The 16,201-nt window shown below is 34.2% G+C and overlaps 1 protein-coding gene across 2 annotated transcripts in view; it reads left to right on the forward strand.

Moving 5' to 3' along the window:
- Positions 1-4,528: 4,528 nt before the first annotated feature.
- Positions 4,529-16,201, forward strand: part of LOC149772019 (uncharacterized) — a 47,298-nt gene continuing 35,625 nt past the window's right edge. The window contains exons 1-8 of one of the 2 annotated variants that reach the window (XM_089947948.1): positions 4,529-4,592; positions 8,135-8,888; positions 9,936-10,257; positions 11,318-11,428; positions 12,307-12,477; positions 13,257-13,553; positions 14,622-14,848; positions 15,676-15,818. In XM_089947948.1, the coding sequence (XP_089804074.1) occupies positions 8,181-8,888; positions 9,936-10,257; positions 11,318-11,428; positions 12,307-12,477; positions 13,257-13,553; positions 14,622-14,848; positions 15,676-15,818 (1,979 nt within the window). In that variant the 5' untranslated portion in view covers positions 4,529-4,592; positions 8,135-8,180. Of the gene's footprint in view, positions 4,593-8,134; positions 8,889-9,935; positions 10,258-11,317; positions 11,429-12,306; positions 12,478-13,256; positions 13,554-14,621; positions 14,849-15,675; positions 15,819-16,201 lie in introns of those variants that run through there. The other variant, XM_089947949.1, reaches the window with a different exon arrangement.

The raw sequence follows: 16,201 nt of genomic DNA on the forward strand, positions 1-16,201 counted from the left end.
TACAGATGCCATGGATGGTATGCGTGGAGCAGTGATTCATACTTTGTTTTTAAGTCTGGTGTCAAATTTAAGACTTCATATGAAATTTTGAATAAGATGATTCATAATGGAGTGAGTTCGGATCTGTTTATTTTGGTTTCATCCTAATGATATTGTGCTAGCCATTACGCCCTTCAAACAAAATAAGTGAATCGAGAACTTGATAATTCTGAGTTCTCTGATTCGGATTATTTTGCAATCAGGCTGTTACCAAATATCCATTGTAGAGTTATGGTTGTTACTGTTGACTGAAGATAAATGCATTTGTATTAAATTGAGTGTACGCGATAATTATTGCAAAATCTTTATATTATTCGAAAGGATGTAAGATTTCCAATTTGCCAGTCACAAAGCTCTCCTGCCAGGCTTCTTGTTAGAGTCTCCATTCTTAGATGGATTGGTCATCCAGAGGGCACTGTTTCTCTTTTTGTGCATACAATAATTATTGCTGTAGTTCTAAGGTTTTGTAAAGACAAGAGTGGCTAGGGTGATTTAGTATTTTAATTTAAAAACATTCTCACTCCATGTGTTCCTTTTGGATAGCTTACATGTTGGCTTATCCATGAAAGGATTGAAATTGTTAATCACGCGGATGTGATTGAAATCATGAATTACTGAAATAACTTTCAAGGGATAGGAGGTTTATTTTCTGCGGTTTGTGGAGCTCTTTTAGCTAGCGCATGCATAGATAGCTTTCCCATCTGATCAAGTTTCCACTATCCATGTATTCTGACGTCTGGTTTATATTGATATCATCATAAATTCAACTACGCATTTGTATGAGTTATCATTTATTAAGTTGGTGTACAATAAGTTTGACTCTTCGAAATATCCTATTTTATTTATGTTTTTCCAAAGGAATTTCATGCCACTTGTGACTATAAATAGATACTAAAACATTTTCTTAAATAGACTTTCCTACAAGTTGTGACTATAAATAAATGGGCATTGGCGTTTTTCCACATAGTATTTTAGGTTGTATAAGGAATAATCTATTTTGTGAGATTTTATCTCATTCTCATCCGTTTTAAGCTAACATAGAGCGCTTGAATAGTAAATGTTATATGACAGATGGTATAGTGGGTGTAATGGATATTTGTTTTTGTGATGTAAAGGATAGTTTGCGAGATTTCATCTCCTTCTCTTACATTCTACGCCAACATATGGCAGATTGGATAGTGAGTATGCTATGTTGAATAGCATAGTGGTGTGATGGATATTTTTTATGGTGTAATGGATAGTCTTTTTTGTGAGATTTCATCCTCGTTTACATTCTGAGATAATAAAAAGAATAATTTTGGAATAGTGTGTTTAGGGGTGTTTTAAACGGTATAATTGAGGTGATGGATAGTTTTTGTGGTGTAAAGGATAACATATTTTGTGAAATTTCATCTTCTTCGCTTATATTCTAAACTGACAAATAACGTTTAGAGAGTGTATGTGTGTGTGTTTATGTTTTGGTCTTTGTTTGTCCCTATACCACCCATTGTATTGCTGTCAAATTCATTTTACCTGCCTACCTACCTACAGTAGCGCGTAATCAGTTCAGTCACTTGCATCACTGTTGCCATTATTCCCCTAGTGTGCAGTACAGTGACGTCATTGAAGCTAGACATTTTGAAGCTTTAAATATAGACTTTTTACACAGAACTTTTCACGGGCTGTAGCTATAAATATATACTCTAGTTTTTGATAGGATTATCTCTCAAGTTGAAGCCATACATATTTTAATAGGATTTTGGACAGGAATTTACACAAGTTGTAGCTAAAAATAGATACTAGGGTTTTAAATAGGATCGTCACAATGGTTGAGGCAATAAATATATTCTTGGTGTTTCCATAGGATTTTCCACAAGTTGTAGCTAAACAAATATGGAAGGATGAGAAAAAGAAGAAGAAAAAACAAATGTCATGGCGAAGATGAGGTGCTGGTGGAAAAAAGACAAAGGGACGAGAGAATGTAGAAGAAACTAAACGGCCCTTTTTAGGACCACTCATATGTGTAGAAAAGGTTTCTTTTCTCTCTTGCTTAAAAATTGTTTAAGTTGTTTTTTAGTGTGATAGATTTATGTCCATAAATCTATGCATGTCAATATCTCTGTCTATATCTTTAACCATTTCTTTAACCGCTTCTCGATGCCTATGGCTTTATGGCTATGTCTCTATTTGTCCCGTACCCATAGAGGAGGACATATTCAGGTCCGCCCATTTGAACGCTGTTCCGCTCGATTAAAGTGTGAATTATTGTGTACCAAACATGTTTGCACTTAATAAACATGTGTGAGACTTTTATGCAGGTTTACATAAAAAGCCAAAACAACATATACATTTGATTAATTTAAGGAAATAAAATATAATTTGCAATAAGGAATTTGTATAACTTTGTAATCTACGCACATCTCGCCCATTCCCTAAGTCTCACTTTTATGGTGTGAACTCCGTGCAATAACTAATTGTATTACTGGGTTTAAGGTCCGTTATAAATGGTGTAAGAAAATATGTTTACAGTAGACACGCACACAAGCAATTAGATATTCATATAAGATAAACTTTTCGTTTTCGTTTGAAAAGCGTGTGATATGGAAACAACGAGAACCTGTAACACGTGCGGTCATATTTGCAGTTATCTTATTTATATGTATCCTATTTAAAAGTTATTAAAACAGTTCGATGTTGATAATTGATTTCGTTGCTCTTTTTAACCTCACTGAGCATCATAAATTTTAATGCTGAGAATGTGCATCTCCACTATGATATGCCTTGTATATGCTAACGCAATGTAAGACCTTAGCGAAATAAGACATGTATATAAACCGATTTGCTATAACACGGTTACCATTAGCCTTAAAATGTAGTAAAAAATGCATAATCGACCACCTATATAAATAAACTGTGAGAAGATAGGTAACATATGGCAAGCCCCTTCGTACAATAATATAAACCTGTATTTTGGCAATTATAGACATACTATATCACTTATATATTCATTTATTAAATGGACCTAACAGCAAACAGTACAGACCCCGATCTGTTGTAAGATCATAAACCAGTAGATCAGGGTACGTGGTAATTGGTCTAAATATTACCACTAATAAACTATTTAGACCCACATTTCCTGACGCATTAAGCGACAGCAGATCATGGTCAAGGTTGTTTACAGCTGGATCCGGCAGTTGAATTGTGTGGAGCATTGATGATGGAGTTTGAAAGGGAGTATACGGGCAAGGTTAGTATAGTTAATAAGAACAACTGTGTTTCAAATCGCAAACAGCAGTAGCAATCATAATGATTTAACAGATATATTGTGTTACAATTCGGATAACTAGCATTTCCTGTCTAATTTCCTTATATATATAATGCTGCAAATATTGAGACCCGATATAACAATCAATACTGTCACATATTTTAAGAATATATAGATTCATCAACGAACAGTGCAAAACTAGTACCTAACTAGCCTATGCGCTTTCGACTCTAAGTTAGTATTTTTCAAAGCAAATGCAAAACACAGACAAGCCAGCAGAAAACCAAATGCGTTGAGGTTACAAACATGACTATTTCTACAGGAATACAAACTTGGAATGTATGGTGTTTCAACTAGGTGGTTTCAACTTGATGTCATTGCATTTTTGTGTTCGGCAGTGGCATTTGGAAAAAATCATTCGGAGTCGAAAGTGCGCAGACTTGTTAGAAACATGGTTTTCACTCTTCGTTTTCAGTTTATTGCAATATATTAGTTAATACCTTACACTCCTCGATTCAACGCACATGGAAAGGCTCATATTCGCCATATGGCTTGTATTCTGTTTGTGTGTGTGTGTATATATATATATATATATATATATATATATTGATGGTTTTGCAAAACAACATACACATAGTTTACCGATACTTACATCGAAGATTTTTCAGAAAGGTTGGGGCGCATAGGAATACATTCAGTTTGGGTACGATCATCACAAAACACAATTAAATAAGTACTGGAGTGACAATTACGATTGATAAATTGCAAAATATCTGTCTGAAATAAGTCTACTTTAGATTTTGTGCTTGCAGTTTTCATATCTATTAAAGCAATGTTACAACGTTATGTTATTCGTCTTCTGAGCGCCATAATAAAACTCTAGATTGGTCAAGTATACCCCACTTACTCAAACATTCTTCCGTAAATTATTGATCTGTACTTTCGGTACCGATTCCTTGTAGCACGTTCATTGAATATCATTTGAGTGCGTCTTCATAATGAGGTACCTTATATGCTAAGATAAAATGCATTGCCCAGTTTCTAAATCCGTTTAATTTTTTTTTAAATGTAAGCGATGCTTACACGATACATCTAGACGCACGATATGTGTAGTGTAAATCAAGCGACGACTTCATTGTAGTCAAACTAGACAGCTATGAAGACGATTGTAGATTGGCTATTGCTGATACAAGACGAAGCACATGGTAGTTGGCATGCTTGTTCAAGGTTATCTCTTACATTTAAGAACAGTTGAGGCTAGTAGGTACAAAGGAACAAAGGCTGCACCACGGCACGGTTTGAAAATAAGGTAAGATATCTCAAACCCACAGGTTGCAAAGCTTTTCAACAAACTAAACAAAACTTTACATCTTAAAGGTAGTTCCATGGCTTGCATATAAATTGATTAATGTAAAATAGTTTGTTGTGCTTTTCGGCAATGTATGGACTCCATTATACTATATTTTATTGCGAAAACGCATGCTTATATATAAAACGCGCACACGCAAACTAAAAACATAGTGTGGTGTAATTTTTACTGAGTCGGCCATAAGATAATACACTCTTTTTCCATGTTACATGACTTATGAGTTAAAGGTGAAATCACTAAGTATAGCCACCTGGGTCTAAGTTCCATCCGGATTAATAATAACTGAAAGCAGGAAAGTTAGCAAAAAAAAACCTGTGTAGTACTATAACACTTACATCAACATATTCGCACACACACATATTAACAATTATTGGGAAAGTTTGGTCCATTTTCAGAGAACCATTGCAAAAGAATTTGTATTTCGAGAACGAAATGTATAATTAACTATCACTCACAATATACAATTTGGCTCGGTCTTACATACATACATACATACATACATACATACACTGCTGATTGTCTCGAATACAGACGCTATGCACTTTATGTCAACGATAAAAATATTGTGTAAAGATAAATATCTTGATTTAATTCTACACTTTACCATTACGATATAACAATTTAAAATTACTCTTTGAGTTTACTACATAAAATCGAGTAATGCTATTACACTTGAAATAACCATTTACCTTGTTTTAAATTTCACAAACCCTATAAGCATTGCCAAACAGTTGTATCTTGGGTGACGAGATATCCGTGCGGTACATACAAACTGAAGGTTCATGTGTATGCATGAGAGACATTCTACTGAATACAGCAAGAATACTTAACCCTGATATACTGAATAAGAACTACGTTGCTCAGGCCATTGTAATGTAGACGTCAAATGACCACTATAGTCTTTAAATCTGGAAATCGGTAGCAACATTTTTATGAGACTGGATAAAGATGCTTTAGTTATCAAAAATGATTAATTGGATTATATGGACCTTTTCGTAAAAACATTTTTACTTATTATTCCATTGAGGATATGTTGTGAATGATAGGGAAAACATCTTATCAGCCTTATTGTTATTATTATTATTATTATTATTATTATTTATTTATTTATTTATTTATTTTCCATGGACCTAAGCATGCTGTGTTCAAGATCATTGGGGTACCAAACTATACATTGAGAAACTCTTATGTTTAAGTTTCTTTTAATGCAGAATGGTATTACAAATGTCTACGGTCATTACAGTTAAGCTTATAATTGGTTCAAAACTCGGTTAAGCTGCAGACTTTACGAGTGTCGAACTATTTGTTTGGTTTGTGCTTTACGGCACATTAGCACAAGTATGTTACTTACTGCTGCGACACTCGGAGGAAAGTGACCGAGGACACACCACTGTAGTTTATACAGGCTTGTCCGATGATAAAATTCGAAAAACTACCGCTAGGGTCACCAGTCAGGCATGCAAACCACTGAGCCACCGCAGCTCGAACTATTTGTTCATAAGAGAGGAGATTAACAAAAATGAAATCAGTTAGTTCTGCTGTGTTCGATTTGGTTGATACATTCAAATTGTCGGTGCACTAAACCTTGTTCATCAACCCTTCCCAGGTTAGTAATACTTTATCGGTACTTTCTGTTTAGATTCTGTGTATTGCAGACCCGAAATATCGATCGGTTAGTCGCTATGAGAAGTATACGCCTAGGTAAAAGCCGTTTCCAAAGGACATTAATGTAGATATGTTTAGAATAAATGGGGAATATAAATAATTCATCAACGTTTTACATTTTGAGCTAGATTCATCTTTACTGAAATCCTTCTGCGGTCTGTCAAGTTACCAGCAAATATTATGCAATTGCTGCTAGCATAAGAAAGCGTTTTTGGTGGTTTATTACATATGCAGCGGTAGGGTTTCCATTTGAAATTCGATTTGTTATCTGCGTTGTGAATGTAAACGCAAATTAACAAATTTCCTAGGTGAGGATCGTCAAAAGAAGAAAATACCACTACTATACATAGTTCTGAAACAAAGAAAGTAAATGGAATGCTTGTTTAAAAGTATGCCAAGGAAACAAATAAGACAGAATATTGTAAGTGGTGAGAATAATGTAACATATATATACAATGCAGATTGGAAACGTTTTTAATTTAACATAAAGCACCGTTGTAACTGCATACCCTGTATTAACCACCTTCCATATTTTGTCTTACTGAATACTAAAAATTATATTTGACTTAGACCGACATGTTGTTAAACGCATATAGACTTCTTTATAGTACATATCAGGAATTAATTCAATAATTATAACAGGCATTTATTGTACAAAGCATTTATTCTAACCTATGCATTAGACTGTTTTATTCGCTCTTACAATTGTGCTTTTCTCTTTGCTTATATTATTGGTTATGGAATAAATCAGTGCTTTGTTATTTTATACCGTTTTCGATCAGTGCAGTCCTCTGGACCAACAATCGTAAACCTTATTGCATTACTACAACGAAAAGTCGGATAAGATACGATGACTGTTTCGCAGTTCTTTTAACATGTCCACGTAATATACAGCAAGTATGCACTTCATAATAGTGTGTATCATGAGGTTAGAAGTAGCATTGCCATATCAACTATTTATTATCTAATCGTGAACAGTAAACAATGAAAATATTGGTTGATCGTGATTCTCAACAGTTAAACTTTCAACCGGTACTACAACTGACATTGATTCAACTGATATATATATATATATATATATATATATATATATATATATATATATATATAGATATATAGATATATATATATCATCAAAAAAGCATATATTTTGCAGTCTCATTTCAGCTGAAATATAGCAATTGCCGATTAAAATAGCATAAATTGTGCCAGAAAAACACATTAATCAGCCATATCCATATATTGATGCATACAGTAACGTTTCTTTGGGTTAATATTATTAAAATACCTCAACTAATGTTTTTGCAATTACCTGATACATGATAATCTGTAGTCATACATGGTCTTGAGAATAGGCTGATTAACAGAATGTACAATTAATCAGAGAAACGGTTTATTCATAACGAAAAAACTGGACAATATTCATAGGGTTGGAGAAATAAATAATATCTTAAAGTAGTGCCTAGCTTTTATGCTACCCTGTTAGCATAGATTAGACGAACCTATTCAAAAATTACACAAATTGGTAGCGTAAAAATATTCCTTGAAAACATAATTGCAAGAACATATTTAAAGGTGCGGTGGTGATATATATATATATATATATATATATATATATATATATATATATATATATGTGTGTGTGTGTGTGTGTGTGTGTGTGTGTCCTATAGTTGGAAAAGCATACTTATGTGCATATTTCTCGCCGAAATGATAGATATTTTGAAAATTTCCAAAGACTTTACGAAATTTTGGATCTAATAGCTGAAACCTTCGTGTAAGATACACATTATAAAATACCTTTGTTTCAATTTCAGTTAGATTATAATTTTCTGTCAAGGAAAATATATTTTATGAAGACAAATGGGGACCTCTGCATCTTTTCCGTCTGAGTCAAGGATGAGTGAGGCAACAGTCACAAGGACTGTCTATGCTCAAGACGTTATACGTTCGAACATGGAAAATGGGGACAATCTGCAAACAGAAACAGGTGGGGAGGACAATCTTCAAGTAGTATCAGTTGTAGAAGATCAGAGTGAGGACACAATAGTCGAGAAAAACATAGCACGCGAACAGGATGAGAAAGAGGAATCGATAGATGATATTTATAGGAAAAAAGAATATTTTCTTCAAATTTTGAACAAAGTAATAATACAAATTTGTCAAATGTCAAGCCTACAAAATGAAGATGGATCCTTGAGAGAAGATTTGCTGAGTTATTTCGAATTTATCCAAGTTTTTTATCATAAACTTGCATCTCTCTGTCCTTCGTCATACGATGTTGTCAAGAAATTTCGTTGTGAAGCTGGCCAAATATTATCGGAGACAAAAATTATTATCCTCATGTGCAATATAACAATTCACATTTGGAAAGCCCCCAGCAGACCCGAAGAGGAGATCATTAAGATGAATAAAATTCGTATGCTGCAAACTACCCTAACACCTTTATGGTGTTACTCAGATTGCACTCGCGAAGTCACATATGATATTGCAGCAGAAAGAGACTTCCTGGAGACTCTAAAAGAAATCCTTAATGTATTTAAGGTTAAATGCAAAGATGACACAGAAATGGTATGTATTTAACTTCTAGTACATTTACTGGGCAGAACATTTGCAAGAAAGTTTTGCAGCTTTGAAACGTCACAATGCCAATTTACAAAATTGGTACGGGAACATGCTTAGAAACCTACTAATTATTGAATGCTTTGATGATTGTGTTAATGAAAGTTGGCAGTACATGAATACTACACGAGTATCCGTGCTGACAATAATTTTCTTTGAGAACACATATGCGTTAGAATCTTTAAAATGACAATATGGTGCTGATAGTCAGTATGTACTTCGTAATTTAATGAACTGCGCTAACTATTGCCCTTCTTAGCTGGAAATATGATGTTTCAATTTATGTAGGCGTAATGAAAAGAACAACTACCCATGGGCCTCCCCGGGAATGATAGAAAATTATTGGTCAGACACTAGTGAGCGTAACAAATCTTAGCGTATCGCTGTTCTGAGTGTTGTAAAGTATACGCATATTTTATTATCTCTTTTGATCAATATCTCAGATAGCAAAAACAAAGAGGACAATTTCTAAATGTTTACCCGCGACGACTTTCTATTACAACTTTTCTTATTAAACTGTTTGAGCTGGATGGGTGGAGGGATCAACAATATGTTTTATACCTCCTACGATTTATCTCGTTTACTGTAGACGAGCTTTAGAAGTCACAAAGGATCCACGTGATTCTCTCTTGAGCTAAAAATGCAGAAATCAGCCTTTAAAAGTATGGAAACAAAACATGTATTGCAGTATTCAAGAATAGTTAGTATTTGAAAACTGAAATTATATTGATAAAAGTAGTTTTCTCATATATTTTTTCTCTGATGGTAAATCATCCCTATAATGTACGATTTCAAAATATTTTATTCTCACCAAATTGAATAATATTTACAAATACCTACATCCAATACACATACGCGCGTGCAACTCACATACAAAAAAACTGTCACACTGCATACATTGTAGTGATATTACTAAAAATTGTGAAAGCTACGTTAAACAAGTCCAAATCACACAAATATATATAAACATTATACAAAATTTCCTTCTTATTCTAGACTCAGGAAGAAGGATTGTTTATTCAAGCTGTCTTGTCGATATTTCACAACATTTCCAGTGTGGATTCAAATATCAATCATATCCGTATCTTGGACATCAACAGCGTTCTTGAGTCATACTTAGACTCAGATAATGACGAATACCGTTTAAGTGCGTTAGCCACCCTTGCAAGTATCGTCAACGAGAAAGAATGCTCCATTCTCCAGAAAAGACACCAGATAGTGGAATTCCTGTTGAATATATTTGGAACAGCATTACAAAATCAAGATCACAAAAGCAGCGGCGGGCGAGCAGGCTGGTCTGCACAAGAATGTGCCTCCAGTAGGTTTGTTTTTTCCAAGCTGTATCCTTGAATGTATAAATAGGTACAAGTTCGCTGCAACGAATACGTGCATTTTATAACTTAACGTATATATTTAAGGTTAATATCTAAGGTTAGTTATTAAAGGTCTCTGGTAAATGATTATGTCTGGCAAAGAAAAATATTTCACAAATAAATTAGCGAACTAATGTCCGTATAACGTGTCGTTAATCACCTAAATACAATTCGATTTCTTCTACAAAGAATGTGTGTAACACTACACACACATACACCCAATCGCATTTTACATGGTCTACGATTTTAAAGACTTGATCTAAGTCAAGAACGAGAAAGAGAGATAGAGCAAGAGAGAAAAGGAAGATCAAGATGGTGATATTGAATATTATGCTCAACCGCAAAGCCTAGCAAAAATAGTATAACATTTTATCAGCTGATATCATACATATGCTGTGTATCAGTTATGGTCTAATGTGCTTTGCGTTCATACACAAACAATAAAGAGTAACAGGAAAGACTATTTTATGCAACGCAAAATATCAGATAAAAGCTATAAAATAATGCATTCTAGAAATCGAACCTTGTATGATACTCTCTCTCTTTCTCTCTCTCTCTCTCTTTCTATCTCTCTATGTATGTATATATATATATATATATATATATATATATATATATATATATATATATATATATATATATATATATATTATAATAATAATAATAATAATAATAACAATAATAATAATAATAATACTGAGGCCGTTGTATAAATGTATTGTTCAACTTTACTATTTCGCTTCTCCTGCACCACCTATCGAATGCATTCGTCATGTAATCTTCTCTTCAAACTAGATGTAACAAGTTCAACGGAAGGTGTTCGAGGTTCAATGACATTTCCTCGATAGGTATGAGGAAAATATATCTAACCAAACTGCACAATATCGGCGAATTTCTATTGAAACGTGCATGATTTATTCATTAAATTATAACTACTTTATACAGCGATGAGAGAGAGAGAGAGAGAGAGAGAGAGAATAAAACCATCAATTAACTTTTTTCCAGCGGTTCGCAACCTGGCTAGAAATGATGCCAACAAGAAACTTATCGTGGACATGGGATGTTTGCCTCACTTAGTTGACTTAGCTAAGTCTGCGACTGTTGACGAGCAAAGAGGTAGATATATACATTTGTAGTGTAATGTGTTTTGATGTTCTATATTTGTGAAACACAGCAGATATTACACTGTTGTGTCCTTGATGGGCTAAATAGTAACAACTTCTGGATCCATACATGCCTTTTGTTTTAATATTACAGTCAAAGGCGATTATATGTTTGGCAAACAGTATTATTGATATTTTAAGGCTATTTATTGCTTCACTATTTGGTTTGTTTTTAATACATTAGACCATATTTTCAATTTACGGCGCAAACATAAATCCTAAAATTAAATTCTTTGGGGAAACTTTTAATTTAACAAACAAACATTAGAGAAAATTAAACGATCAGCAAATGATATAAGAAATATGATATGGCTTCTTGCAGACATTTTATATTTGACGATTTATTTAACTCTGTACTTGATGGCTCATTCTAGGTTCTAGCTTCCATTAATTCACGAACATTGAACATCAGTGTACAATATTCTTTCTGAATCAATTAAGGAATGTTGGCCATTGTTCAGTGGGAAATATCATCATGTTTGCAATCTACATTTTGTGGAAGATGTAAAAAGGGTTGAATTTAGATCCACACTGTATTTTCCCATAATTCTTCTTTGCGTGATCTGGAAATATTCGATATTTAAGAGCTGGCTAAAAGCAATCCTATGTTGCAGTGGTTTTTATATTGAGCATAAAATCAGTACTAGGATCGCAATAATGAATCCTGTGGATCCTTACTGGTTAAACTAATAATGCCAAAGAAGGTGTGAAAGCTTGTTCATCATCACTGCATGATTAAACATGTTAAATGCATATTTTCAAAATTAGTTTGATGAGTCTGACTATAAATATATACCCTATAGGCATGCTGCAATTTTTTTAACCACTCAGAGGCAGTTTCTGCTATGTGGGTTCTGTCTTTTGACGTGGACAACCAGAAGAAGATGAAGGAAGATAAACAACTAAACATTTTAATGTTGCTGAACGATCGTAAAGAAAAGTCTGAGGACATACAAATAAAAGAGGCTGCTGAGGGTGCACTTTGGAACCTTGAACAAAAAGGTAGGAATGCGAGGATCAGACGAGTTTCCGTGCTATACTCATTGTTCGCGTGTGCTTTACTTTAATCAGGAATCCAACTATATATCCATTAAATGCTCACTACTTCAGTGTGATTCAATAGATTTTTACGTTCTATTCAAAAGTTTCGACTCTGTCTCTGGAACTAAATTTTGACCGATGCATCACATTATTGACGCAATCTAGGAACATATTGCCACTAGTCGTGAACAAAATATTAGAGGATGAATATAAACCCTGTAATATAATTCGTAAACACTTTGGTATAATTTTCCAGAGCTATGTAGTAGGTAAATTTACCCACGCAAACAACAACACAATATTAAACTGAAACTTTAAAACCTGTATCTTAGAGAGCACATTTGTAGTGAAGGGGTAGGTCAAAATATCGTTTGTATTGTAGAATTGGGAAACTTAGTTGAGTGGTTTACAGGAGGAATTCATAATTGGATTTAAGGGGCTATACTAATATGCATGTATGGATTGTTTTCCACTCTAAGTCTACATAATTTAAAATTAAAACACTCCAATTTTTCACAACGTGTATTAATTCAAACAGCTCATCTCATGTGTTGAATTCTATTTTATCTAAGTATTGCGCGGAAAACACCTAGTACGTTTCCATTGCTAGACAATATTGGTTACATGATTAATCTGTTAATCATTAATTATTTTGTGTAATATGCGTTTTCTGTTGGATCCACGTATGTAATATTATTTGCAGTTGTAATAAATAGTTCTTTCCTTGATTCAACATTTAGTTAAACCTAAGGAAATGTGGAAGAAAGCTGTAGCTGCTATAGTGAAACGAAGAAGGCAAAATGATGTAGACAATAGAGACAATGTTAGACGAATAATGATTAGTTACAGCTGGAAGCACCAGAGCGAGTTGCGAAAGATTTGTTACCTACTTAAAGTCAAAGGTTACTCCGTGTGGATGGATATTGAAAATATGAGTGGCTCTACAATTCAAGCCATGGCAGAGGCGGTAGAATCAGCGCATGTCGTTCTGGTATGCATGTCTCAGAAATACAAGGATAGTTCTAACTGTAGAGCAGGTAAGGATTAGAAACCTTTGGCTAAATAAAATTTTACACCTTCAGTTAATGTCGTCCTTAGTGCATATTAAATACAATATGTACATTGTTAAGTATTAGTTTACCCCTTGAATTATCATGATGTTATCGTCGGGTAGTTGTGAACAACACACAGACTTGATCACTCATTACGTACCGCCCGCCCCTTATCTCTGCAGTGTGCTTTAAATTTGCACAACGACCTACTCATTCAAGCACATCTTGAAGACAGATGCCAATAAAATAGTTCCAGTTTCACGACTCTGCAGTCATGTCCAAACAAATGTAGCCCCATATAGCCACTACATTTCTAGTACAGAGAGTTGTATCATGGCGCAAAGATGAATCTGTTATATATGCTTAACTGTAAGCAGCAAGCATATTTGACTTGAAGAAACCGAAACTAGAATATATTTTACGTTTATTATCTCAATAAAGTAATTTCTACTTGAGACTGTATAACAGGTCATAGCTCTAAACTATAGTATACTGCGCAACGCATATTATTAACAATTGCAATGATTTGCCTTTGCCGACCATGCTACCATTGTTATTCATAACGGTGAGAAACAAAGCTGTCCAAGGCTCCTTTAAAGATTATTGTTGTTGTAGGGTTTAACGCCATTTCTCAGCACAAGATAGGCTACAAATGGCGGCAGTATCAATGGTGGAGGAAGAACCCAGGAACACCCCGGAAAGAACCACCGACCCACGAGAAGCTACTGGCAAACTTTCTCACATACCCACATTGGCCGAACCCGGGACTCGAAAACACGCTGGCAGAGTGACATGGCAGTTATCCGTAACGGTGATCGCTTTAAACCACTTGCGTACTCGGTACTCCCCTAATCATCATCATCATCATCATCATCATCTAACTTCACAGAGTCCTATCATTAATGTATACTCATATCGATAATAGTCAGCATGCCTTAGAATTCTCAGTAAGTTAAGAAAGGAGAAGCGACACTGAATAAGACAAATTCGTCTGTCTTCTATATGAAAGTCAATACAATGTAGATCTCATTGCATAGCACTTACAATTTTCAGAAGCCGAATACGCATTTAAGAAACAGAAGACTATCATTCCACTAAATATGGAGAGAAGTTACGAACCAGATGGATGGCTAGGCATTATTGTTGGTACTAAGCTTGTGTTTGACTTCAGCGGAAAATACCATTTTGATGAAAAATTCGATCATCTTTTGAAGGAACTGGATCGATCCTTTGGGAAGAAAGTCTCCAGCACTAAGCCTGGACGCGTTATTAGAGAAGTCGTAAGTACCACTAAAAGCCGACAATATCATTTTTTCGTTTAGGTTCTATTTGTGTACAAGGCTAGACAAACTATACTAATTCATTTCCCAATTCCTATATTCAATCCAGACTACTAGAATAATCGAATGAAAAGACGTGATAGTGCAAACATTTAAATTTAATATTAAACGTCCTAAGAAATATTTCGAAACGAAACGTAGATGATAATGAGAGCTCTTTTAAACCTACGAAGTATCGTAATCATTTAAATACTTCTGCATGAACAATGGGCTTTTATAATTTAAATACATCTGGACTTGAGATGAACATTTTGATTTTGGATAGTTTTGTCCACTTTATCCTACTACAAATTTTGCTGGTTCATTTAAGGGATTGAAATGAGTGTATATGGACCTCTGAAATTCTTTTGTTTCCTACAGTCGTCTGATAATACAATTTTCGCTTTTATTTAATTCTGAATTTAATTTAAATTTGACTTCTAAATAATATCGATCACAGACACGGTTAAGGTAATTGGTCTTATTGGCTTATTGGTGGTAGAGCGAAACATCAAGCTAAACGTCGCTTGCTTCACAACGCCTTGTAAGCGTTCATTGCAAAGTACTGGAAGTTGAATGTTGCGTATGTCATTGAATAATGTCACTCCTATATGCGGTTAAGGTTCATATTCACTGAATAATACATTTCCTTTGGCAATTATATTTAACAGAAAATTAAACCGAATTTGTTTTTTCTAGTTCTGCAATGTGTTTTTTTATACAGTGTTAGTTACGCCAATATCAGCACATCTTCCTCAATATTGACAAGCGTAAATATTTTGCTTTAGGCCAAAGACACCGTCGATGCTGTTCCTGTTTCAGTCTCGTCAAGAAACGTGTCGCGTCCAAATTACAGAAAATCTTTAGATGCCGTACGGAAATGGACACAAAGGGATGTGGAGGAATGGGTTGCTAAGTATAACCTGCCCAGGTAAGGGAAACAAGTATATAATAGCCAGCAATATATTTTTAGAATGCATGAATATATATCTATATCTATATATATATATATATATATATATATATATATATATATATATATATATATATATATTTATATATTTATATATAATCTTAGACTAACGATGGGTTAGTGATTACAATGCGATATTCAGGAGCGAAAGGGTTCGGGTTCGAATCCTGCCATCGGACCAGCCTTGGTTAGCTGCCGTGGTGTATCCTTCGGCAGCACACTTTACTCCAATTGACGCGGCTCTAAAGAATCTACTTGTGTTCCTGTACAACAACAACAGGTTTCATTTTAGATTTGTTTATCTCAGAAAATACATTAAAAGGACATAAAGTAGTAAGTTA

The sequence above is a fragment of the Sinohyriopsis cumingii genome, unplaced genomic scaffold (genome assembly GCF_028554795.1).
Source record: "Sinohyriopsis cumingii isolate HCF-2022 unplaced genomic scaffold, ASM2855479v2 utg001527l, whole genome shotgun sequence".
Lineage (NCBI taxonomy): Eukaryota > Metazoa > Mollusca > Bivalvia > Unionida > Unionidae > Sinohyriopsis > Sinohyriopsis cumingii.